Source organism: Oncorhynchus mykiss, chromosome 16, assembly GCF_057628025.1.
Source record: "Oncorhynchus mykiss isolate SJ-2025 chromosome 16, ASM5762802v1, whole genome shotgun sequence".
Lineage (NCBI taxonomy): Eukaryota > Metazoa > Chordata > Actinopteri > Salmoniformes > Salmonidae > Oncorhynchus > Oncorhynchus mykiss.
Window position 1 is genome coordinate 56898600 of NC_143037.1, and position 24679 is coordinate 56923278.

Sequence of the window (24679 nt, forward strand, 5' to 3'; positions counted from 1 at the left end):
GAGGATCTCCATGTCATGCACTTGATCAATAACAGCTGTTTCCTGTGTGATGTCAGGGTTGTCTTCAGTAGACACTAAACAGAAAGAACCGACTGAAACCGAGAGGAACAACCTGAACTTGTCCAATAACAAAGGCTTGTTTTTGTTTTCTGTAGCAAAACATTTTTGCAACGGTGTGCACTAATGAATATGACCTAGGTGCGACCTGTTCCTGCACCTGTGTGTAGCTCTTCTCCAGCACACAAAGCTCATTGGAGATGGTGGGGCAGAGGTGCTGCTCCTCTGCGGAGGTAATCTTGTTGTCTCCCTGTTGGGGGTGGGCGGCCAGACTCTCCTCCTCCAACAGCAGGTACAGGTCCTTCAGGCTGTTCACCTGTAGGGAAACACACAGCAAATTAGTAGTCAGCCAAGTTTCTTAAACAGCTAATTTATTTGATTTAACCCAGTAAGTTGACTGAGAACACATTCTCATTTACAGCAACAACCTGGGGAATAGTTACAGGATGAACGAGCCAATTGTAAGCTGGGGATGATTAGGTAACCGTGATGGTGGACACCAGGGTTAACAGCCCTACTCTTACAATAAGTGCAATGGAATCTTTAGTGACCACAGAGAGTCAGGACACCTGTTTAACATCCCATCCGAATGACGGCAGCCTACACAGGGCAACGTCCCCAATCACTGCCCTGGGGCATTGGGATATTTACATTGTTTTAGACCAGAGGAAAGAGTGCCTCCTACTGACCCTCCAACACTACTTCCAGCAGCATCTGGTCTCCCATCCAGGGACCAACCAGGACAAACCAACGCTTAGTTTCAGAAGCAAGCCAGCAGTGGAATGCAGGGTAGTATGCTGCTGGCTAACGAGGATAAAATAATATCAACCAACCAAACTACTATGCCAAAGCTAAGTGACTGATTCAAAGGGAGAGGGTGGCTAGTCAGTCCCGTACCTCCAGGACATCCTTGGCCTCCGTGTCCAGCTTGCGTCCCAGCCGCCACTGTTTGAGGAAGCAACGCAGCTTGAGGCTGAGCAGCAGCAGGGTCTGCTTGAGTTGCTGGGACTCCTGCAACATCAGGTTCCTCTCTTGGCTCCAGAACTTCTGCTGCAGCCGCGTCTGCAGACTCAGACTCTGTAGCTGGAAGTCCCTTCTCGTCAGGGCCTTCTGGTGCTCCTCCTGCAGCTGGAGACAGAGGGAGAGACAAACACACGCAGGCAGGCGTACGCACACACACACACAGAGAGAGGAGACAGGCCAGTCAGTGGGCTACAGGGGCTCACAGTGCCAGTGTTGTTATGATAAGCGATTACGTGCAGCACCGTTTATGGAGTTTGCTTTAGCTGTTTGCTAAGTGGGTGAATGCATGTATATAATAAATTGGTGTTGTTGTACATATCATAGTAGTGATACCATACTGTTCTCAGGTGTGGTGCATACTCTATTAGCATTGACAAGACGTTACAGTAACAATGCTCTGTGTGGTTTAGAAGGGTTTGACTGTAGTCAGTGTTGTGTACATAGATATAGAACAGTTTGATGATTGTGTACCTGTGTGAATGTCTGTGAGCTGCTGTGGGTGGGGCCTCTGTGATCCCGTCTCTCCACAGTCAGTTCCTCCTGCCTCTCCACAGTCAGTTCCTCCTGCCTCTCCACAGTCAGTTCCTCCCGCCTCTCCACAGACAGTTCCTCCTGCCTCTCCACAGACAGTTCCTCCTGCGTCCTGCAAGCATTGTCCCTCGCCTCCAACAGAAGGTCCTGCAGCTCACTGATCTGCTGAGGGAGGGAGGGATACACCATTATAGCTAGATTACAATACACTCTGCAATGCTAGAACACACTGTAAAGTGTAAAGCATACCACACCACTTCCCACAACTGAAAAATATCCTCCATTGATAAATCAGTTACTGGAGTTACTGTTCCCCGTAGTAGTGTTCTTCTTCACTTTTCGCTAACCCGTGGTGGGGGAACAACAATCCAACCTGTCACACAGTTAAAGACATACAGCACACTCACACACCCACACTGGGCTCCATGGTCCAACAAATACACCTCATCTGTAGTACCGTCACATGCTTCATTTGGCTGTTGAGTGAGAGGAGTTCCCCTTAGTGTTCTTCTTCTTCACTTCTCGCTAACCCGTGGTGGGGGCCACCCCAGCCTACCATTAGCGCTAACCTACGAAATGCTACTCAAATGGCCTCCGTTCTAATGACAGGCACAAGACCACCCACTCAAGCTTTTCATTATCACTCAGCGCCCAACATTTTTTCTCTTCACCAATTAATGTGTAGAATTTGAAGGTGGGTCAATGGGGGTGTTCTGTGGAAGACTGAAATACCCCGAGAAGGTTTAAAATATTATTCCATTATCCACTGTGCCATAATGTTCCATGGATATCTGTGTTTAAATGGCACTTTAAATGGCACTACTGCTGTGTTTTGAGGTACAATAACAACCTTTATGTTTTGTCCCAAGATTCTCTGAGGGCTTTGACAGATAAGTGAAAATACAATATTATTTTAATGTTAGTTTATTTAGATGTTGCATTGCTGGAATCATTGTTTTTTCCCCAATTTTTTTAATTCTTTGGGAAAAAAGAAAGTTGCACACTCAATATCTACTCATAATCGACTACAATCTACTTGGTTATTTACTAGGGATAACCAACATCTTGGCAGTATGCCCTCCCAACAACTCTACCCTCCCTGTGCATTCTGAGAGAGTCCCTGCCAGTGCAAGTCCCAATTGCACTATGACACTGTAGCTCACTATTACTCAGCCAGTCACAAATGGATTTGCAGCCAATTGTTTCTATAATTTACACCGTAGCCCACTTCTGCATTTCTCCCCCTTTCTCCTTCTCCTCAGCAGCCTCTGTAAGTGACTTCTGACACCCTCTTTTTCTCACCAAAGGGATCCAAGGAGTAAGAGTGAAGGGAGCTCAATTTCAGCTGCTAAACCTTTCAATTTCCTCACATTCCAAAGCATATTCGCCTCATAGACCAGAACAGTTGTATAAAAGGCTTACACTCCCCAGCCAAGCCTTAGACACAGACTCCATGCATATAAATGGATAACCTGCTGTCAGTTTCCAATGCCTTTCACAGCATTATGTCAGTCTTACTGTCCCGCAGAATAATCTTCTATTTAAGGTCCTTTCTGAGCAGGATATAGTACCCTATTTTTAACATTACACAGTTACTCTGAAAGGGTTGGTTGGTGGTAATGGACACAAGAGGCACCACTCAGTGGGGAGAGACCAGGGCCGTATTCATTAGGCACTAAACAGGAGAAAACTGACTTAAACGGGGAGGGACTACCTGCACAACGTTTTGAAACTATGTTCCCTAATGAATAGGACCCAGAACACAGTCAGCCTGGTGGACCCCAGGTTCCCACCAACATCCATGTCCATACATCAGCCCTGTCACGCTTCTATCGACCGACCCTGTCTCTACAGACACACAGAGCACTTAGGCAGTCTGCGTGTGATAACGTCACCTGGCGTAGGGCCAAGGTGTTACTTCCTGCCTGTCCTATCCCCTGTCCTTTCCTCCTTCCCTCACCGGAGCTGGTCCTGATCTCCCCGGACCTGACAGCCTCATCATTGATCACTGAGAGGGGAGAGGAGCAGGGTGGATGATAATGTGTAGAAGCCAACAGTAGTTTGTGATGCAGAGGTTACTGAGAGAGACACAGGGTGAATTATTAGACCTACTTATTTCAAACACGTGGCCCGTGGGCCAAAAGTCACCCACAAGCTGATTTAATGTGGCCTGCTGAATGTTGTCATAGTTAATCGTCTACTATCATTTTATAATTCTATATTTACTCTGGAGAACCTTTAATAACCAGCCTACTGACAGCAACAATGAGTTTATCTAGTTCTCACAGTTAGGGAGTGTGTGTTCAGATGACTACCTGATTATGTGCTACAGTACAGCCCAGAGAGAAACCTTCCCTTTCATGACATATTATAAAAGCAACATTGTGTATCCTGTAACAGGAGAGCGGGCTGTGGCGATTGTGTTGCTCTCTGCTCTATTCATTGCTTCTGCAGTTGCCCCTCCCTCACAGCCCAGGTTTCCAAGGAGACCTGCTACGGAAAGGTCAAACGAACACTGAGCAGCAGACACTTCCTCTGCTCACTTCAAGAGCTGATGTCATTGTGTTTACTGCAGTGTGATTCCAACCTGATTCCCCCACTATCTATCACATGAAAGAACGAGGGAAGCGAGCCTAAAGACAGCCTAAACCGCATGTATGGGCAATCAAGGAGTGCACAGTGTGTGTGTGTGTGTGTGTGTGTGTGTGTGTGTGTGTGTGTGTGTGTGTGTATGCGTATGCATGTGTGTATTTTGACTGTTCTATAGCAGTGACCTACCAGGGCTGTGTCCGTCTCCTGTTTAACCTGGTTCTTGTTGCTGTCAATGTGGCTGTCACCCTCCTCCTCCTCCTGACCTTTCACTTCGCGCTCTGATTGGTCCCTAAAGTCGGGCTGCTGCATGCATGGGCAAGTTAATGAATAAAAATGAAACAAAATAATAAAAAGAGGGAAAGAGGAACAGAGGAAAGGGAAGGAAGAAGATGAGGGGAGACATATGGTAGGGAGAGAGGGAATCGAAAACAAAACAATACAACCAAAATGGAAGATCCGCAAGACACATTGAAAATAAAAAATGAAGCTCACAGGACAAATAAAAGTATGTAAAGGAAAAACAGCTTTGTCAGAGTGGCGTAGGACAGAGTGGAGAACAGAACCAAAACAATGATGAGAAGTACGAGCGACGGCTGGAGGGTTGGGGGATGAGGGTGGGAGTGAAGGACAGTAAGAGGAGAGTGTAGGAGAGGGGATTAACATAATCAAAGGAGTGAAAGAAGAGAGAGGAAGAAAGGGAAAGGGAAACAAGTGAAGAAAGCAGCGGTCATGGTGCCCATGCAGTGAGAGGGGGGAGAGGGGGGGACGGGGTGAGAGAGGGAGAGACGGGGTGAGAAAGGGAGAGACGGGGTGAGAGAGGGAGAGACAGGGTGAGAGAGGGAGAGACGGCGTGAGAGAGGGAGGGACGGGGTGAGAGAAGGAGGGACGGGTGAGAGAGGGAGAGACGGGGTGAGTGAGGGAGGGACGGGGTAAGAGAGTGAGGGACGGGGTGAGAGAGGGAGAGACGGGGTGAGAGAGGGAGAGACGGGGTGAGAGAGGGAGAGACAGCGTGAGAGAGGGAGGGACGGGGTGAGAGAAGGAGGGACGGGTGAGAGAGGGAGAGACGGGGTGAGAGAGGGAGAGACGGGGTGAGAGAGGGAGGGACGGGGTGAGAGAAGGAGAGACGGGGTGAGAGGGAGAGATGGGGTGAGAGAAGGAGGGACGGGTGAGAGAGGGAGAGACGGGGTGAGAGAGGGAGAGACGGGGTGAGAGAGGGAGAGACGGGTTGAGAGAGGGAGAGACGGGGTGAGAGAGGGAGAGACGGGTTGAGAGAGGGAGAGACGGGGTGAGGGAAGGAGAGATGGGGTGAGAGAAGGAGAGATGGGGTGAGAGAGGGAGAGGCGGGGTGGGAGAAGGAGAGACGGGGTGAGATAGGGAGAGACGGGGTGAGAGAGGGAGAGACGGGGTGAGAGAAGGAGAGACGGGGTGAGATAAGGAGAGACGGGGTGAGATAAGGAGAGACGGCGTGAGAGAGGGAGATACGGGGTGAGAGAGGGAGAGACGGCATGAGAGAAGGAGAGACGGGGTAAGATAGGGAGAGACGGGGTGAGAGAAGGAGAGACGGGGTGAGCGAAGGAGAGACGGGGTGAGATAGGGAGAGACGGGGTGAGAGAAGGAGAGACGGGGTGAGATAAGGAGAGACGGGGTGAGATAAGGAGAGACGGGGTAAGATAGGGAGGGACGGGGTGAGATAGGGAGGGACGGGTGAGAGAGGGAGAGACGGGGTGAGAGAAGGAGAGACGGGGTGAGATAAGGAGAGACGGGGTGAGATAAGGAGAGACGGCGTGAGAGAGGGAGATACGGGGTGAGAGAGGGAGAGACGGCATGAGAGAAGGAGAGACAGGGTAAGATAGGGAGAGGCGGGGTGAGAGAAGGAGAGACGGGGTGAGCGAAGGAGAGACGGGGTGAGATAGGGAGAGACGGGGTGAGAGAAGGAGAGACGGGGTGAGATAAGGAGAGACGGGGTGAGATAAGGAGAGACGGGGTAAGATAGGGAGGGACGGGGTGAGATAGGGAGGGACGGGTGAGAGAGGGAGAGACGGGGTGAGAGAGGGAGAGACGGGGTGAGAGAGGGAGAGACGGAGTGAGAGAAGGAGGGACGGGGTGAGAGAGGGAGAGACGGGGTGAGAGAAGGAGAGATGGGGTGAGAGAGGGAGAGGCGGGGTGAGAGAAGGAGAGACGGGGTGAGATAAGGAGAGATGGGGTGAGAGAGGGAGAGACGGCGTGAGAGAGGGAGAGACGGGGTGAGAGAGGGAGAGACGGCATGAGAGAAGGAGAGACGGGGTGAGAGAGGGAGGGACGGGGTGAGAGAGGGAGGGACGGGGTGAGAGAGGGAGAGACGGGGTGAGAGAGGGAGAGACGGGTTGAGAGAGGGAGAGACGGGGTGAGAGAGGGAGAGACGGGGTGAGAGAGGGAGAGACGGCGTGAGAGAAGGAGAGACGGGGTGAGTGAGGGAGGGACGGGGTGAGAGAGTGAGGGACGGGGTGAGAGAGGGAGAGACGGGTTGAGAGAGGGAGAGACGGGGTGCGAGAGGGAGAGACAGCGTGAGAGAGGGAGGGACGGGGTGAGAGAAGGAGGGACGGGTGAGAGAGGGAGAGACGGGGTGAGAGAGGGAGAGACGGGGTGAGAGAGGGAGGGACAGGGTGAGAGAAGGAGAGACGGGGTGAGAGAGGGAGAGATGGGTGAGAGAAGGAGGGACGGGGTGAGAGAGGGAGGGACGGGGTGAGAGAGGGAGAGACGGGGTGAGAGAGGGAGAGACGGGTTGAGAGAGGGAGAGACGGGGTGAGAGAGGGAGAGACGGGGTGAGAGAGGGAGAGACGGGGTGAGAGAGGGAGAGACGGCGTGAGAGAAGGAGAGACGGGGTAAGATAGGGAGAGACGGGGTGAGAGAGGGAGAGATGGGTTGAGAGAGGGAGAGACAAGGTGAGAGAAGGAGAGACGGGGTGAGAGAGGGAGAGACGGGGTGAGAGAAGGAGAGACGGGGTGAGATAGGGAGAGACGGGGTGAGAGAGGGAGGGACGGGTTGAGAGAGGGAGGGACGGGTTGAGAGAGGGAGAGACGGGGTGAGAGAGGGAGAGACGGGGTGAGAGAGGGAGAGACGGCGTGAGAGAAGGAGAGACGGGTAAGATAGGGAGAGACGGGGTGAGAGAGGGAGAGACGGGTTGAGAGAGGGAGAGACGGGGTGAGAGAAGGAGAGATGAGGGAGAGGCGGGGTGAGAGAAGGAGAGACGGGGTGAGATAGGGAGAGACGGGGTGAGAGAAGGGGTGAGAGACGGGGTGAGAGAAGGAGAGATGGCGTGAGAGAGGGAGAGACGGGGTGAGAGAGGGAGAGACGGCATGAGAGAAGGAGAGACGGGGTAAGATAGGGAGAGACGGGGTGAGAGAGGGAGAGACGGGTTGAGAGAGGGAGAGACGGGGTGAGAGAAGGAGAGATGGGGTGAGAGAGGGAGAGGCGGGGTGAGAGAAGGAGAGACGGGGTGAGATAGGGAGAGACGGGGTGAGAGAGGGAGAGACGGGGTGAGAGAAGGAGAGACGGGGTGAGATAGGGAGGGACGGGGTGAGATAAGGAGAGACGGGGTGAGATAGGGAGGGACGGGGTGAGATAGGGAGGGACGGGTTGAGAAAGGGAGAGGCGGGGTGAGAGAAGGAGAGACGGGGTGAGATAGGGAGAGACGGGGTGAGAGAAGGAGAGACGGGGTGAGATAGGGAGAGACGGGGTGAGAGAAGGAGAGACGGGGTGAGAGAAGGAGAGACGGGGTGAGAGAAGGAGAGACGGGGTGAGAGAAGGATAGATGGGGTGAGAGAGGGAGAGGCGGGGTGAGAGAAGGAGAGACGGGGTGAGATAGGGAGAGACGGGGTGAGAGAAGGAGAGACGGGGTGAGAGAAGGAGAGACGGGGTGAGAGAGGGAGAGACGGGGTGAGAGAAGGAGAGATGGGGTGAGAAAGGGAGAGACGGCGTGAGAGAGGGAGAGACGGGGTGAGAGAGGGAGAGACGGGGTGAGAAAGGGAGAGACGGCGTGAGAGAAGGAGAGATGGGGTGAGAAAGGGAGAGACGGCGTGAGAGAGGGAGAGACGGGGTGAGAGAGGGAGAGACGGGGTGAGAGAGGGAGAGACGGGGTGAGAGAGGGAGAGACGGAGTGAGAGAAGGAGGGACGGGGTGAGAGAGGGAGGGACGGGTTGAGAGAGGGAGGGACGGGTTGAGAGAGGGAGGGACGGGTTGAGAGAGGGAGAGACGGGGTGAGAGAAGGAGGGACGGGTTGAGAAAGGGAGAGGCGGGGTGAGAGAAGGAGAGACGGGGTGAGATAGGGAGAGACGGGGTGAGAGAAGGAGAGACGGGGTGAGAGAGGGAGAGACGGGGTGAGAGAGGGAGGGACGGGGTGGGAGAGGGAGAGACGGCGTGAGAGAGGGAGAGACGGGTTGAGAGAGGGAGAGACGGGGTGAGAGAAGGAGAGACGGGGTGAGATAGGGAGAGACGGGGTAAAGAGAAGGAGAGACGGGGTGAGAGAGGGAGAGACGGAGTGAGAGAAGGAGAGATGGGGTGAGAGAGGGAGAGGCGGGGTGAGAGAAGGAGAGACGGGGTGAGATAGGGAGGGACGGGGTGAGAGAGGGAGAGACGGCGTGAGAGAAGGAGAGATGGGGTGAGAGAGGGAGAGACGGCGTGAGAGAGGGAGAGACGGGGTAGGATAGGGAGCGACGGGGTGAGAGAGGGAGAGACGGGGTGAGAGAGGGAGAGACGGGGTGAGAGAGGGAGAGACGGGGTGAGAGAAGGAGAGATGGGGTGAGAGAGGGAGAGACGGGGTGAGAGAAGGAGAGACGGGGTGAGAGAAGGAGAGACGGGGTGAGAGAAGGTGAGACGGGTGCGAGAGGGAGGGATGAGATGGGGAGGGAGAGACGGGGGGATGGGGTGAGAGAGGGAGGGAGGGACGGGGGGAGAGAGCGGATGGGGTTGGGACTCAGTTGGCCTCTAATGGAGCTTAACTCTAAGCATAGAACAAACTTTACTAGAGTGCATTTACTTGGATATGCAAATTGTATTTTGATGTGTGTAAATAGATGGTGGCTTACGGTTTCTATGATTTCTTTATCATTCTAGTTGTCATGCAGTACAGTGGTGGCTCCATTTGAGCCCTGAGCTCTATGTAGCATCTATAACAGGTTATAAGGCATCAAAGCAGCATGCGTGTCATGTCATGTGTGCCGGCAGGGAGAAACCATAGTGTGAGCTGGGAAGGGGTGGGAGCAAACGGAACAGAAATAATAGCCTTGCTACAAAAAAGGAGCATATGAAAGAAAAGGAAAGAAACAAAATCAATAATAAATGAGTGGTGGGAAGAGGAGGAGGGTGTTCATTCTTACCTTCTGCCCTGCAGTGATCTCACCCGCCTGGTCGTCTGGAGGGCAGGGGTGTGAGGCAGAGGGCGTATCCACCACGGAGTCTCCAGCTTCGGACAGTAGAGGCAGGGGGGATGCCACCTCCACCTGCTCCCTCCCAGGAGGGGCGCTGCCAAGGCTCTCCACTCGCTTCACGAAGGCCTGGAGCTGGGTGTGCAGTGCTCGCAGCCTGCCCGTCAGAGCCTCCACCAGGGGCAGGTCCTGGAGCTCCGAGGGTTGGGACTGCTGGCTCTTCTCTGGGACACAGGGCTCAGCAGTCTCCCCGGAGTAGTTGGAGGAGATCTTGCGGTAAAGGGAGAGGGAGGGGCAGTTGGAATCAGAAGCGGTCAGCAGCTGGATGGCTGTAGAGATGAGGCGGGCCTGGTCCCTCATGGCCAACAGGGCCTCATGGTCATTCAGCCCCAGGGGGACGTTACCGTGCAGGTGAATGGGAACCCCCGTGGACGTCTTCTTCTCCTTTTCCTCCAGGGGCTTGTTCTCCCCTCCGATGGGGCCTTCCCGGCACGCTTGGCTGGGGAGGCACTCGGCCGAGTCCCCTGCCTCAGCGTCGGTCTCCAGGGCGGGCCTAGAAGAGCTGTGGTAGGAGGCCAGGTCGCAGCGCTGCAGGTTGGACAGCAACACACGGTTCTCGTACTGGAGCTTCTTCACTTTGCCGCTCAGCTCCCCGATCTGGAGCCTGGCGGCCTGCAGCAGCTCCTCATGGGGGGCCTCGGTGCTGATGAGAGCTCCCCCACCATGACCATCCTCCAGGAGAGAGATGGACGAGGAGTCATCCTGGTTTGGGTCCAACGTCAGCGGCAGCTCCGACTTGTAGCGGTTGATCTCATTCATCAGCAGCTTGTTCTGCTCCTCCATCTCCAGCAGCGAGCGCCGTAACAGCTCCGCTTCCTCCTCCACAAACTGCAGGTGCCTCTGGAGCTCCATCACGTTATCCAGACCTCCTCCTCCAGGGCCTCCCATGCCTCCCAGCCCCAGCCCTGGAGGCAGCTCCTGGCCCTTCATGTCGTCCATTTCGGCCCGTAGGCCACGGTTCTCCACCTCTAGTTCCACGATGCGCCGGCTCAGCAGGTTGGCTTCCTCCTCCACCAGCTTCAGGTGAACTCTAACCTCGGCCTCACGGGTGTGGGGTGAGTCGTTGACCTCCTCCACGGTGAGTGAGGCGTCCACATCGCCGTAGACCGAGCGGTACTTGGCCAGCTCCTCCCGCATGGCCTCGCTGTCCTTGGCCATCTTGGTCAGCTTCTTACACATGAGAACGGACTCCTCCTTGGCAAAATGGAGCTGGCACTTGAGGTCAGAGTTGTCCTCCTGCTGGCCCCAGAGAGGCACAGAGACCAGCTGTTAGGAACACTGACAACACACTGACTCACTCACATACACAATGACAATATATCCTTTCTCATACCACAGAGAGAGAGACCGAGAGAGAAAGATTGCGAGGCCAAAATTACAAATGATTTTTTTTTTTTCTGGCTTAAACTCATCTGACATCCTCATATTAACCCCTTCAAATATTTAGACCAATGCTATGGATTTTTGGGGGGCAAAGTGGGATAGCTTGATGCAACACTGGGGAGTCATGCATACTATTTTACAGTGTAATGTGTGCTAGCTGGGGGCATTGAGGTACATTGGTGTATTTATAAAAGACATAAGCTATTTTGAATATTAAACACCCGCTATTATTTAACCAACTGACTCAAAATGGTGAAGACCCATTAAAAAATGTGTTGTGTACTTTATTTGTTATGGGGCTATTTCCCAGAACATCAAACATAGTCTGGAGAGGGTTTATACCAATTACAGTATGTCACAGTGGCACCACTGCTTTAACCTCATCCCCACAGAAATGGAGGAAGAGAGAGCGAGAGCGAACATGGAACACGGAACATGGAACACACATTTTTTACTATCTTATCCCGGAATATAGGTCTGCCTTATCCCGGAATATAGGTCTGCCTAAAGAGCAGGAACCCAGACTTCATCAAATAAATTACCATCCTACAAGAAACATGGTATAGAGGAGATGGACCCGCTGGTTGCCCTCTAAGTTACAGTGTGCTGTTAGTCCCATCCACCAAACTACCAGGTGTGAAACAAGAAAAAAGACTCAGGGTGTAAGCTAATTTGGTATAGAGAACACCTAACCCACACTATCAAATTAATCAAAACAGGAACACTGCATCGCAGTGCCACCAGAGACTCTGGGTTCGAGCCCAGGTTCTGTCGCAGCCGGCCGCGACCTGGAAGGCAATGGGGCAACGCACAATTTGCCTAGCGTCGTCCGGGTTAGGGAGGGTTTGGCCGGTAGGGATATCTTTGTCTCATCGCGCTCTAGCGACTCCTGTGGCGGGCCAGGCGCAGTGCGCGCTAATCAGGTCGCCAGGCGCACGGTGTTTCCTCCAACACATTGGATGCCCTGTATTTTCCCTTTCATACTTATTTTAAAACGTTTGTGTGTAATGTTTCATGTTCCTTTTTGACTGTTTATTTCACTTGCACAGTCTGAGCTGCTCATGTCAAACTAGTAATACTGTATGAAGTGCTATCTGTGAATCATCTCTCCCATCAACTACCTACCCAACTCCCACTATGGACTAAATTGTGAAAGCGAGAACAATCAGTGTAACTGTAATACTTTAGTACTGACTTTGGGTATAAGCTCAGGTAAGAATCAGAGGTGAGTGTCTGGAGACAAACTGCTGCAGCTGCAGTCTGTTTCTTTGGTTGAGTCGTTTGCAAATCTATATGAGATTTTCCTTTTGGCTGTTCAATGTGGAAGAAACATCGAAGGTCTCTGTTGGTCTAAGTTACCTGGACAGATGGCTTCTTCTCTGGCTTGTTGTTTGGCCGAGCGCCTCTCTTCTTCAGAGAGTTCTGGAAATGGAGAGAAACACATACAATTCACAATAATTAGTATCAATCAATCAATTAAATTATATTTCCCATAGCACTTTCAATAACAACGTTTGTCACAAAGTGCTTTTACAGTAACCCGACCTAATGTTAGGCCCTAGACCCCCAAAGGGCTAGCACCAGCACATTGGCTAAGGTGTTATACAACATAATAATACCCACCTTGAGTCTATAGACTTCTCCCCTGCCCCCCACCCCCTCAGGCCTGCCCTTTCACCCAGTTTATCATCACCATGGAGATGTTTATCCCCACAGTGACACCAATAGGGGTGTTGAGCTACAGTTGACTGCATTTCTACTATGTAAACAGAGAGTATAAGATAAAGAGGGGGAGATGAGGGAGAGGGTGGGAGGATAGGTAGAGAAAGGGGCAGGAGAGAGAGAGGAGTGTGAGAGAAAAGGGAAAGGATAGAGCGAGAACAAGAGAGAGGAGAGAGAAAGATGAAAGAGTTGAAGAGAAAGAGAGGGAGAGTGATAGAGGAGAGAGATAATGGAAGAGAGGGAAGGATAGAGAGAAAGAAATGTGTGTAAACTGAGACGAGACAATAAAGAGAACATGAGCACCATTGCTAACGACAGCCAGCTCCTCCCCCTGGTCACCTGGGCCCCAGTACACTGAGTTAGATCCTAATAGATCCTCATTCCTACCAGATTCCTGAGAGATCACACACACACAACAGGCACACAGACAGAGGAGCTGCAGAACAAGCTTATCTCGCTAAGGCGTTTCCATGGAAACTGGCTACTTTCTCTGCACTGAGCTGACTGGTGGAAAAAGCAGGGATTTCCAGTCCACTCTGCTGTGTCCTATTCAATCAAGCTGAAAACAAACAAGACCCTGCTACCACGGGACATTATACAGCCTTTAATATAGCACCCCCCCCCCCCCCCCCCACACACACACACTCCATCCAGAACCAATTCCCCTAGTGGAAAAAGCCAGCTGGAGAGAAAGCAGGGTAACTAGACTGGATTTAAAGTGGTGCTGGTACAGCATAAAGAGCAGCATCCAATCCAATCTCAGACCCCATTTTGTGTTTGCTGACAATGTCACACAGTTTAGCTGAGAACCTTTTAATGGTGCTAAACTTCACTGTGGAATCAATGGTGCGGAGAGATAATGGAACTATTGATCTGGACACATATCGACCAACTTTGGGACACTTTTACGTTTTGTTTCGACCATTGGTTTGGTCAGGCCAGCTGCAACAGTCTCGCTATGACAAGTGACAGGGATGTAGAGGTGTCACTGTGACAGGCAAGTCAACACTATTCTAACACAGAGCTAAACCATAATACCTATTCATCATCTATAAATCCCATTTATGATACATCTCGTAGATTTTTTTTCTGTCCCCTAAACCTATTTTGTTATCTGTATCAAATATCAATAACTTTCACACTTCCCCCTCGTCCTTCCCTCCTCCCCTCCCACACCAAAGCTCTCCCGGTGCATCCCAAATAGCACCCAATTCCCCATGTTGTGCCCTATGGGCCCTGGTCAAAAGTAGTGCAATTTATAGGGGACATGGTGGCATTTGGGACACTACCCTGCTCTGCGATCTCACGTCCCGAAAAGAACCAGACAAAATTCCACCCACTCTGCCAAGTTGATGTAATCGGCCGGCTCTCTCTGCACAACAGCTACGTGTCGTCCGGAACACAAGGTCACTCACACAAACAGTGCAGTAAAACACAGACAACGTTAGGGAGATGAGCTTTCAAATGAGGTTTCTGTATGTAAAATGGTGCCACTCCAGGCCTGCCTGTCTCATGCCTTTACACACACATACACAGTGTACAGTTAAAGACACACACACACGCACAGAGATATACGCACACACGCACACACACGATGTACGCATGCACACACACCCTACCGTTAGCAAAATAAGTATTGAAAAGCATGTGCTTGTGCTATCTGATGCCATGGTCCTGTGGGTGTATGTCAACAGGTTGTAACTCTAGATGTGTGGGCTGGGTAACCTGAGGCCTGGAGTAGGGGGTAGGTAGGTAAAATAATCCCTGGCTGGATGTCTCTCTCCTGGGAGAGGGAGGTAGAGATGTGTGGACCTGGCCATCATGCCTGACACACTTGTGCCTACTACAGCTCTGCTAGGTTTGGCTTGGCTTGGTTTGGCCCTATAGTGTAATTCAGCCATAAGTCATCTTGCCTCGACTTAGGAAATAATGCCAGGTGCACAGGAAATAACTGAGACGTTGTCATGCCTTTGTCATGGATGAGGAACCATGTCGGCATCCTTTCTTACACAACCTCACAGTCCACAGCTGGGAAAGATACACTTGTGTAATGGGCTCAACAATGAATGTTAGGATAGGAATGGACATCATCTCAACATTCATGTGGAATTTCTGGATATCTCATGGGTTATGGATCTGTGTGTGGGGAGCGGTTAACCTTTTACTGCAGTGGGCTGAATCAGGGTCACACAGAGTGTTTGTTGGTAGTCTTAAACAAATCTACTTTGAAACAAAAGTATATACACCACACACATGGTTATGGGCTTAGTCATTTAGCAGGCGTTCTTATCTAGAGCGACTTACAGGAGCAATTAGGGTTAAGTTCCTTGCTCAAAGGCACATCAACTGATTTTTCACCTAGTTGGCTCAGGGATTGGAACCAGCGACCTTCACCGTCGACTCAATTAAGTGACAAGACACAGCAGCACAGTATTCCAATTTCTCCTTCCTTTGTTTCTGTGTCTGCCGTATCTAAACCGTTACAAGGTGTGAGACAAGGGAGTAAGAAAGGAGGGAGAAAAACCTAGTGAGAGAGGGGAGTGGGGAACTGGGAGGGAGGTAAGGAGGAGTGGGAGAGAGTGAGAGAGGGGAGTGGGGAACTGGGAGGGAGGTAAGGAGGAGTGGGAGAGAGTGAGAGAGGGGAGTGGGGAATTGGGAGGGAGGTAAGGAGGAGTGGGAGAGCGAGAGAGAGAGTGGGGGATAGCGTAATGCTGACTAGTTTAGAAAGGACGGAGACCACGGCATGCCTAGATAGATGAGGGGTCATGACCCTGACGTGACCAGAGGAAAAATAGTCCCACACGCCCACTGATGAATCCGTCAGGCACTAAAACAATGGATCGCTCCGCCAGCCCGAAGCACAATCACACAGGGGAACTACAACCAACATAGCCATCACAAAATATGGCTTTATCATATCATTTCATATCATGAAATTAGAAATATGAATATCCAATCAGTAGGGTTATTAAAAACCAGTCGATGACATTCTTGTTGTAAGAATGGTGCTATTGCAGTAGCAGACGAGGCAAGTTCTAAATTCAATCTGCGTTCTATATTCAATCTGCGTTCTAAATTCAATCTGTATTCTATCTGCATTGCAGAAGGAGAAGTGAGTAGAATAGTCTATTTGCATGACACTCCCCGGACTGCTGTATGCAGAGCTGCAGGTGTGATATGATGTGAGTAGAGTTGACAACAGCAGACAATACACTCCCCCACTCTGTTTGCTTTTGGTCTTATCCACAGAACAATCAATAGTGCTCGGTTCAACCCAAGTTTGAGATCCAGGGGGTGAGATATTTGTCTCTTTGTTACCAAACTCACTGCTGCTCACTTTCAGCCATCGTGTGAAGACTGTCAGAAAGAAGGCTGTTGATTGGTCTGACCCTCTGTGTCCACTGGTCTAACTATGTTTCATCAATATCAAGCAGAGCAGACATAGAGTAATGTTTGAAATGTGTGTGTGTGTTTCTGTCTGTTGGTGTGTCAGTCTGTGTGTGGTGAGTGAAGGGCAACAATGAGTTGGGGAGAGGGGGGGGGGGGCTCTAGACGTCCTCTAAAGCATGTCAGCACAGCACAATCCATGGGGGGGAACAGACATCATGAACACTAGCCACCAGTCCCCTATCTGTCTCAGTCCCTCCTCTCCTCTCTTCAGGCTCCTATTGTCCCTGTACTGCACTCACAATGGTCCCAATCCCCAACCCTGTATTCACCCAGTCCCAGGGATGAAATGTAAACCCTGACTCTAAGCAAGGAGCTCTGCAGGAGTAGAGAGAGAAATTGAGAGAGAGAAAGAGAGAGTGGGGGAGATTAAGCCAATCTGCATAGGAATGGAGAGTAAGAGTGAGAGCCTTCGTTACAGAGATTGGGGGATGGATGTATCATCCATTATCCCACTGCCACAGACCATCATAAGTTCCCATGACAAATGCTTGTGCACTCCCTCGTTGAGTTTCTGACAGTGGTGGCCAACGAAACAAATTGGTGAAAGGGGGGGTGGAAAAGAGGTAGCCTCGCAAAGGATGTGAATCAGCCTGGTATTTACAAGAGGAAAGGAAGGGGTTGAAAAAACATGGAGGTAGGAAATGAAGACCCTTGAAATCCATCTTGACACGAGACAGCTTCGCTCTTCAAAAACCAGTGGAAATAACGACAAACGGCCCTCTCTTTCAGTTCCTGACGCGTCTATACATACAATTGGAAATGTGATGATTTGCATACGGATTACTCAGATGTTAACATGAACACATGTTGTTGCACACACTATTTATTTTCCAATGTTGTATTAACCAAAACATACAGAACAGGAACACACACAGGCCTGAGAGATACACTATATACTATTACACAGATTGAGAAAAATTGGTTCTGAATATCCAGAAAAGCCAAAGGATTTGAAGCAGTCTTTCACCTGCCCTTCACTTCATCCCCACAACACCCGTGCGTCAATCCTTCATCTCCCAAGCTCCCCGTGCCTCAACCCTTCATCCCCCAAGCTCCCCGTGCCTCAACCCTTCATCCCCCAAGCTCACCGTGCCTCAACCCTTCATCCCCCAAGCTCCCCGTGCCTCAACCCTTCATCTCCCAAGCTCCCCGTGCCTCAACCCTTCATCCCCCAAGCTCCCCGTGCCTCAACCCTTCATCCCCCAAGCTCCCCGTGCCTCAACCCTTCATCCCCCAAGCTCCCCGTACCTCAACCCTTCATCCCCCAAGCTCCCCGTGCCTCAACCCTTCATCCCCCAAGCTCCCCGTGCCTCAGCCCTTCATCCCCCAAGCTCCCCGTGCCTCAACCCTTCATCCCCCAAGCTCCCCGTGCCTCAACCCTTCATCCCCCAAGCTCCCCGTGCCTCAACCCTTCATCCCCCAAGCTCCCCGTGCCTCAACCCTTCATCCCCCAAGCTCCCCGCGCCTCAACCCTTCATCTCCCAAGCTCCCCGTGCCTCAACCCTTCATCCCCCAAGCTCCCCGTGCCTCAACCCTTCATCCCCCAAGCTCCCCGTGCCTCAACCCTTCATCCCCCAAGCTCCCCGTGCCTCAACCCTTCATCTCCCAAGCTCCCCGTGCCTCAACCCTTCATCCCCCAAGCTCCCCGTGCCTCAACCCTTCATCTCCCAAGCTCCCCGTGCCTCAACCCTTCATCCCCCAAGCTCCCCGTGCCTCAACCCTTCATCCCCCAAGCTCCCCGTGCCTCAACCCTTCATCTCCCAAGCTCCCCGTACTTCAACCTTTCATCCCCCTAGCTCCCCGTACTTCAACCCTTCAACTCCCCAGCTCCCTATGCCTCAATCATTCATCCTCCCAGCTCCCTAAGCCTCAACCCTTCATTCCCCCAGCTCCCCGTGCCTCAACCCTTCATCCCCCCCAGCTTCCCATACTTCAACCCTTCATCTCCCCGTGCCTCAATCTTTCATCCCCCCAGCTTCCTGTGCCTCAACCCATCATCCCCCCAGCTCCCAGCTCCCTGTGCCTCACCCCTTCATCCCCCTGGTCCTCAAGCCTTCATCCCCCCAGCTTCCCATGCCTCAAGCCTCCATCCTTCCAGCTCCCCATGCCTCACCCCTTCATCCCCCCATACCTCCCCCCAGCTCCCCATGCCTCACCCCATTCATCCCTCCATCCCACAGTTCCCCCTTGCCTCAACCCTTCACCCACCCAGCTTCCCATGCCTCCCCCTTCATCCCCAAATCTCCCCATGCCTCAAAACCTCCATCCCACAGTTCCCCCTTGCCTCAACCCTTTACCCCCCCAACTTCCCATGCCTCCCCCTTCACCCCCCAGCTTCCCATGCCTCAAGCCTCCACCCTTCCAGCTCCCCATGCCTCAAACCTTCATCTGCCCCAGCACCCCATGCCTCACCACTTCATCCCCACATACCTCCCCCCAGCACCCCATGCCTCAACCCTCCATCCCCCATGCCTCAACCCTTCATCCCCCATGCCTCAACCCTTCATCCACCCAGCTCCCCATGCCTCAACCCTTCAACCCCCAGCTCCCCATGCCTCAACCCTTCATCCACCCAGATCCCCATGCCTCAACCCTTCATCCACCCAGCTCCCCATGCCTCAACCCTCCATCCCCCAGATCCCCATGCCTCAACCCTTCATCCACCCAGCTCCCCATGCCTCAACCCTTCATCCACCCAGCTCCCCATGCCTCAACCCTTCATCTACCCAGCTCCCCATGCCTCAACCCTTCATCCACCCAGCTCCCCATGCCTCAACCCTTCATCCCCCAGCTCCCCATGGCTCAACCCTTCATTCCCCAGCACCGCATGCCCCAACCCTCCACCCCCCATGGCTCAACCCTTCATCCACCCAGCTCCCCGTGCCTCAACCCTTCATCCCCCAAGCTCCCCGTGCCTCAACCCTTCATCCCCCAGCTCCCCATGCCTCAAACGTTCATCCACCCAGCTCCCCATGCCTCAACCCTCCATCCCCCAGATCCCCATGCTTCAACCCTTCATCCACCCAGCTCCCCATGCCTCAACCCTCCATCCCCCAGATCCCCATGCCTCAAACCTTCATCTATTCAACACCTCTTACTCTACATTTCCATTGTCTGAGTAATACAAAGATGATTGGCCAAAACCTGAAAGCCTGGCCATCCCTGCTGCAGGCAGCTCTCCCACCCCCTCCTTCTCTTCCCTTTCCTCTCTCTCCCTTCTCCCTCACTTGAGGACACCTGAGCTGATAGCAACTGTTACCATGGCATCACAGAGAGAGCCCATATGTTAATGAGAAAACACACACACACACACACAATCCCCAGCATTGAGACAACCCTATAGCTCTTCCCCAACCATCTGTCCAAGGGTATGTAACAGAGGGTGTCCCAAACACACACAGACTCTGTTAAAACCCTAAAAATAGTCCCCCATCTTTGACAACAGAGCCCCATCGCCCCGCCATATCCCTCCCCCACAGCACCCACGTAGAGCATCAGTGACACCTCCCAGAATATGCCTCTGTGATTGTGGTGACCGGGGTGACGGAGGGAGAGGAGCAGTGACTGGACTTATTTGTAATTAGCGCTGTGAAACAGTGTTATAATTGTGCCCTGAATGGGGGAGTTCTTTCTGAGCTTGAGGGAACACAACATATTGACTGGCCCTATCCATTTAGGTTACGAGTGGACTCCAGAGTTGACTTCGGAGAGTGGAGAGGACAACAATAGAGGTCATTTCCAGGTCGTGATAGAATGACGTTGGACAGTGGAGGTGATTTATTTTGTTCTCTTGTTTTGACCCAGTCAAAGTAACAATTACGCTATGAAAAATAGCCCATTATAATCCATGCACATGGAATAAAGTTCAAATAAAAGTAATGGATGAAATTAAGATGTTATCCCTCCATCCAACCACCCTTTAGATGAGTGTCATTGTTTAAACAGCCACACAAATACTAGGATAAAACCTGCTGAACTCCTGACGTTCACCCTTTCATCTCTCCCTTGAATGTACTGAAACCAGCATCACTTCTAGGCTAAGTCCCAAATGGCACCCTATTCCCCATGGGCCCTGACCAAAAGAAGTGCACTAAATAGGGAATATGGTGCCATTTGGGACACGCCCCTAGAATGGACTTGTCCTGCCTAGACTGCTCTCACTGCCATTTAACTACCAGCACTGGCCCAAATGTCAGGGATTTGACTGTTTGTCTATTGAAATTAAACATCACACAAATCTCTCTGAAATCTATTTTCATCAGACACCTTCCTGGAGACATGACTTGTGTAACCCAGGCGATCTCCCCTTTCTGACAGGACATCAATGTGGGAATGTAGGTACATACCCCAACCAGAAGCCATGGATTACAGGCAACATCCGCAATGAGCTAAAGGCTAGACCTGCCGCATTCAAGGAGCGGGACTCTAACCCGGAAGCTTATAAGAAGGGCTTGCAGACCATTACACTACAAAGGGAAGCACAGCCGAGAGCTGTCCAGTGACACGAGCCTACCAGACGAGCTACTTCTATGCTCGCTTCAAGGCAAATAACACTGAAACATGCATGAGAGCACTAGCTGTTCCAGAAGAGCTGTTCCAGAAGACTGTGTGATCATGCTCACCGCAGCCGATGTGAGTAAGACCTTTAAACAGGTCAACATTCACAAGGCCGCGGGGCCAGATGGATTACCAGGACGTGTGCTGCGAGCATGCGCTGACCAACTGGCAAGTGTCTTCACTGACATTTTCAACCTCTCCCTGTCCGAGTCTGTAATACCAACATGTTTTAAGCAGACCACCATAGTGCCTGTGCCCAAAAACACTAAGGTAACCTGCCTAAATGACTACCGACCCGTAGCACTCATGTCTGTAGCCATGAAGTGATTTGAAAGGTTGGTCAGGGCTCACATCAACACCATTAACCCAGAAACCCTAGATCCACTCCAATTTGCATACCGCCCAAACAGATCCACAGATGATGCAATCTCTATTGCACTCCCCACTGCCCTTTCCCACCTGGACAAAAGGAACACCTATGTGAGAATGCTATTCATTGACTACAGCTCAGCGTTCAACACCATAGTGCCCTCAAAGCTCATCAATAAGCTAAGGAACCTGGGACTAAACACCTCCCTCTGCAACTGGATCCTGGACTTCCTAACAGGCCACCCGCAGGTGGTAAGGGTAGGTAAAAACACATTCGCCATGCTGATCCTCAACACAGGGGCCCCTCAGGGGTGCGTGCTCATTCCCCTCCTCTACTCCCTGTTCACTTACGACTGTACGGCCAGGCACGACTCCAACACCATCATTAAGTTTGCCGATGACAACAGTTGTAGGCCTGATCACCGACAATGACGAGACAACCTATAGGGAGTATGGTGTGGTGCCAGGACAACAACCTCTCCCTCAACGTGATCAAGACAAAGGAGATGATTATGGACTACAGGAAAAAGAGGACCGAGCACGCCCCCCATTCTCAGTGACAGGGCTGCAGTGGAGCAAGTTGAAAGGTTCAGGTTCCTTGGTGTCCACGAACAAACTAGCATGGTCCAAGCACACCAGGACAGTCTTGTAGAGGGCACGACAAAGCCTATTCCCCCTCAGGAGACTGAAAAGATTTGGCATGGGTCCTAAGATCCTCAAAAGGTTCTACAGCTGCAACATCGAGAGCATCCTGACAGGTTACAAGCCTGGTATGGCAACTGCTCGGCCTCTAACCGCAAGGCACGGCAGAGGGAAGTGCGAATGGCCCAGTACATCACTGGGGCCAAGCTTCCTGCCATCCAGGACCTCTATAAGAGGCGGTGTCAGAGGAAGGCCCTAAAAATTGTCAAAGACTCCAACCACCCTGGTCTAGACTGTTCTCTCTTCTACCGCACGGCAAGCGGTACTGGAGCGCCAAGTCCAGGTCCAAGAGGCTTCTAAACAGCTTCTACCCCCAAGCCATAAGACTCATGACCATGTAATCAAGTGGCTACCCAGACTATTTGCATTGCCCCCTCCCCCTCTTTTACACCGCTGCTACTCTCTGTTGTCATCATCTACGCAGTCACTTTAATAACTCTACCTACATGTACATATTACCACAACTAACCGGTGCCACCACACATTGACTCTGTACCAGTACCCCCTTGGATATAGTCTCGATATTGTTATTTTACTGCTGCTCTTTAATTACTTGTTACTTTTATTCTTATTCTTATCCATATTTTTTTAAAGCGGCATTGTTGGTTATTAACTTGTAAGTAAGCATTTCACTGTAAGGTAACCTGTTGTGTTCGGCGCATGTGACTAATAAATTATTAGATTGATTTGAATAGGAAATTGATGAAACATTATTAACGCAATCATGTCCCTCAGGGCACAATTCTGGCAGAAGAGCGAGACAGAGACATTGACAGAGACACAGATATACACAGTAACAAAATAAAATAAAACAAAGCCATCTGCATGTGCTCCTACAAAGACACAACAGGCCCAGCTGCAGTAAACACATGGTTAATTACACATAGGTGTGGGCCAGTCACACTTAACCACCACAACATCATTATGCTAACCAAAATGGCCGCCACTGAGACAATACAGACTCTGTCCTGGTGATGGAACTACGGGGAAACAGAAATCTGATACCCTTGTGAATATGCATGGGGAGCAAGAAAACAAGAAATATGTTTGTGAGGCCTGACATTACACAGTTATGACACATAATTCTGGCAGCAGAGAAGTCAAAAAGGAAAATGTCATCCATTCCTAGGCCACTCAGCTCAGAGAAGATTAGACATTTTATTCAGAGAGACGGATACTGGGAGGTGTGGAGTCTCTCTCTCGCTCACGCTCTGAGAGATAATCAAATAAGGCCTAAGAGTCAAATCAGAACTGGGAGATCAGTTTGACCCAGTTAACAGCAGCATCTCCCTCCCTCTCTCTCGCTTCCTTCTTTCCTCCCCACCTAGCACATCACCTGCTTTGTGATGCGTGTTTAACAGGGCTCTCCATCCAATGCCTGTCTGCGTTTACTTTCTATTAAGACTGACTGAGGACTAGAGGCAGGAGGAGACAAGACCAACAAAGTATATATCCCAACTGTCGCATAACAAATACCGTCTTCCTCTCTTCTCTTCTCCTTTTCTCTCCTCTCTTCCTCTTTCCTTTCATTTCTTCTCCTCTTCTCCATTCTCTTCAATGGAATTCAATCAAGGCGAACACCTTCACCTCTTTCTCCCCCTCTCGTTAGGAGAATCTGGAGCACCTGACGCTCATTAAGCCGTAAGTCAGCTGGTCGCTAACGGAGACAGAGGCTCAGCCGATGGAGAAGGGCGCGACGGTCCCCTGCATTCCTCCCATAGCTCACCTCATATCTTTATTAAGGCCGGCACAACAACAACAGTGGCGACAGGGCCTTTTCCCATTTCTAACCAGACTGAAGAAAGATGCAAATAGCAAATTAAATGGATTCAGTTTCAAACTGTAAGAGATGTGTGATTGTATCTTGGGGCTTTTTGTGTTGAGTGGGCAGGTGCACACTTCACAAATAAAGACACCCATCCAGCACTCAACATCACACACACACACAGATCCGCACCCCTCCTTCCCTCACACGCACACACAGACACACACACAGACACACACACACCAATCATCCTCTTTTGACTAAACCTCTCACACCCTCAGCACAGAGGGGTTGCCAGCCAATTTATTTTCCTTTCTGCCACAAAATGAGTTTGGAGAGCTCTCCATGCCCCGGAGCTCAACTAACAAGCTCCCCGTAAGTCCCGAGAGAGACAAGCACTGAACGCTACGCTGCTCTTATCAAATCACAGATAGGAGTATATACACATGTATATACACCATGTCCGGTGTGACAGCTAGTCAGCCTTCTATGTGCTCTCAAAACCAAGCAGGACCAAGTGGGAGCACTGAGGCTGAAACCTCACAGTCCATCAGCCCATCCAGAGCTGTGATGGTGGTAGTGGAGGGGATTTGTGCCGGTCAATGGAGAGATAAAGAGAGGGATGAGATGAATATCCAGCTGGTATCGCAGACAGGGTGCTAAAAACATCCAACAGCCACACTACAGAAGACAGATCCAGGAGAAGATGGGATGTCCAATTAAAACATATTTTGACCAATGGGTAAAATAATATGTTAAAGGAAAACTTCACAGGTCACGCTGGCATAAATGGTTGGGGAACAGGCGCAGGACTGAGTAATAGGGGTTTTTATTTCCCAAATTACAGTGTGCCATGTAAAGGCATGGGGACGAAGACCAAACAAACACATATACAAAACACAGGGTAGAAACCCAAACAAAAGAGCGAGGAGTGCCTTGAATAAATACACAATCGCACAATGATTATCACACGGGACGAGACCCGTAATCATCTGCACAATATACGTGGCACGAAAGCCAAAACACAGCACAGGTACTCACACGACCAACGGACATTGGAACAATA

The 24679-nt window shown here is 51.2% G+C and overlaps 1 protein-coding gene across 9 annotated transcripts in view; it reads right to left on the reverse strand.

The window, feature by feature from the left end:
• Positions 1-24679, reverse strand: part of LOC110491105 (microtubule cross-linking factor 2) — a 78370-nt gene that overhangs the window by 18818 nt on the left and 34873 nt on the right. The window contains exons 4-9 of one of the 9 annotated variants that reach the window (XM_090203465.1): positions 12408-12470; positions 9558-10901; positions 4390-4503; positions 1552-1773; positions 955-1185; positions 218-373 (exon numbers count right to left, since the gene is read on the reverse strand). In XM_090203465.1, the coding sequence (XP_090059591.1) occupies positions 218-373; positions 955-1185; positions 1552-1773; positions 4390-4503; positions 9558-10901; positions 12408-12470 (2130 nt within the window). Of the gene's footprint in view, positions 1-217; positions 374-954; positions 1186-1551; positions 1777-4389; positions 4507-4570; positions 4797-9557; positions 10905-12407; positions 12471-24679 lie in introns of those variants that run through there. The other 8 variants (XM_090203463.1, XM_090203464.1, XM_036947295.2 and 5 more) reach the window with 8 other exon arrangements.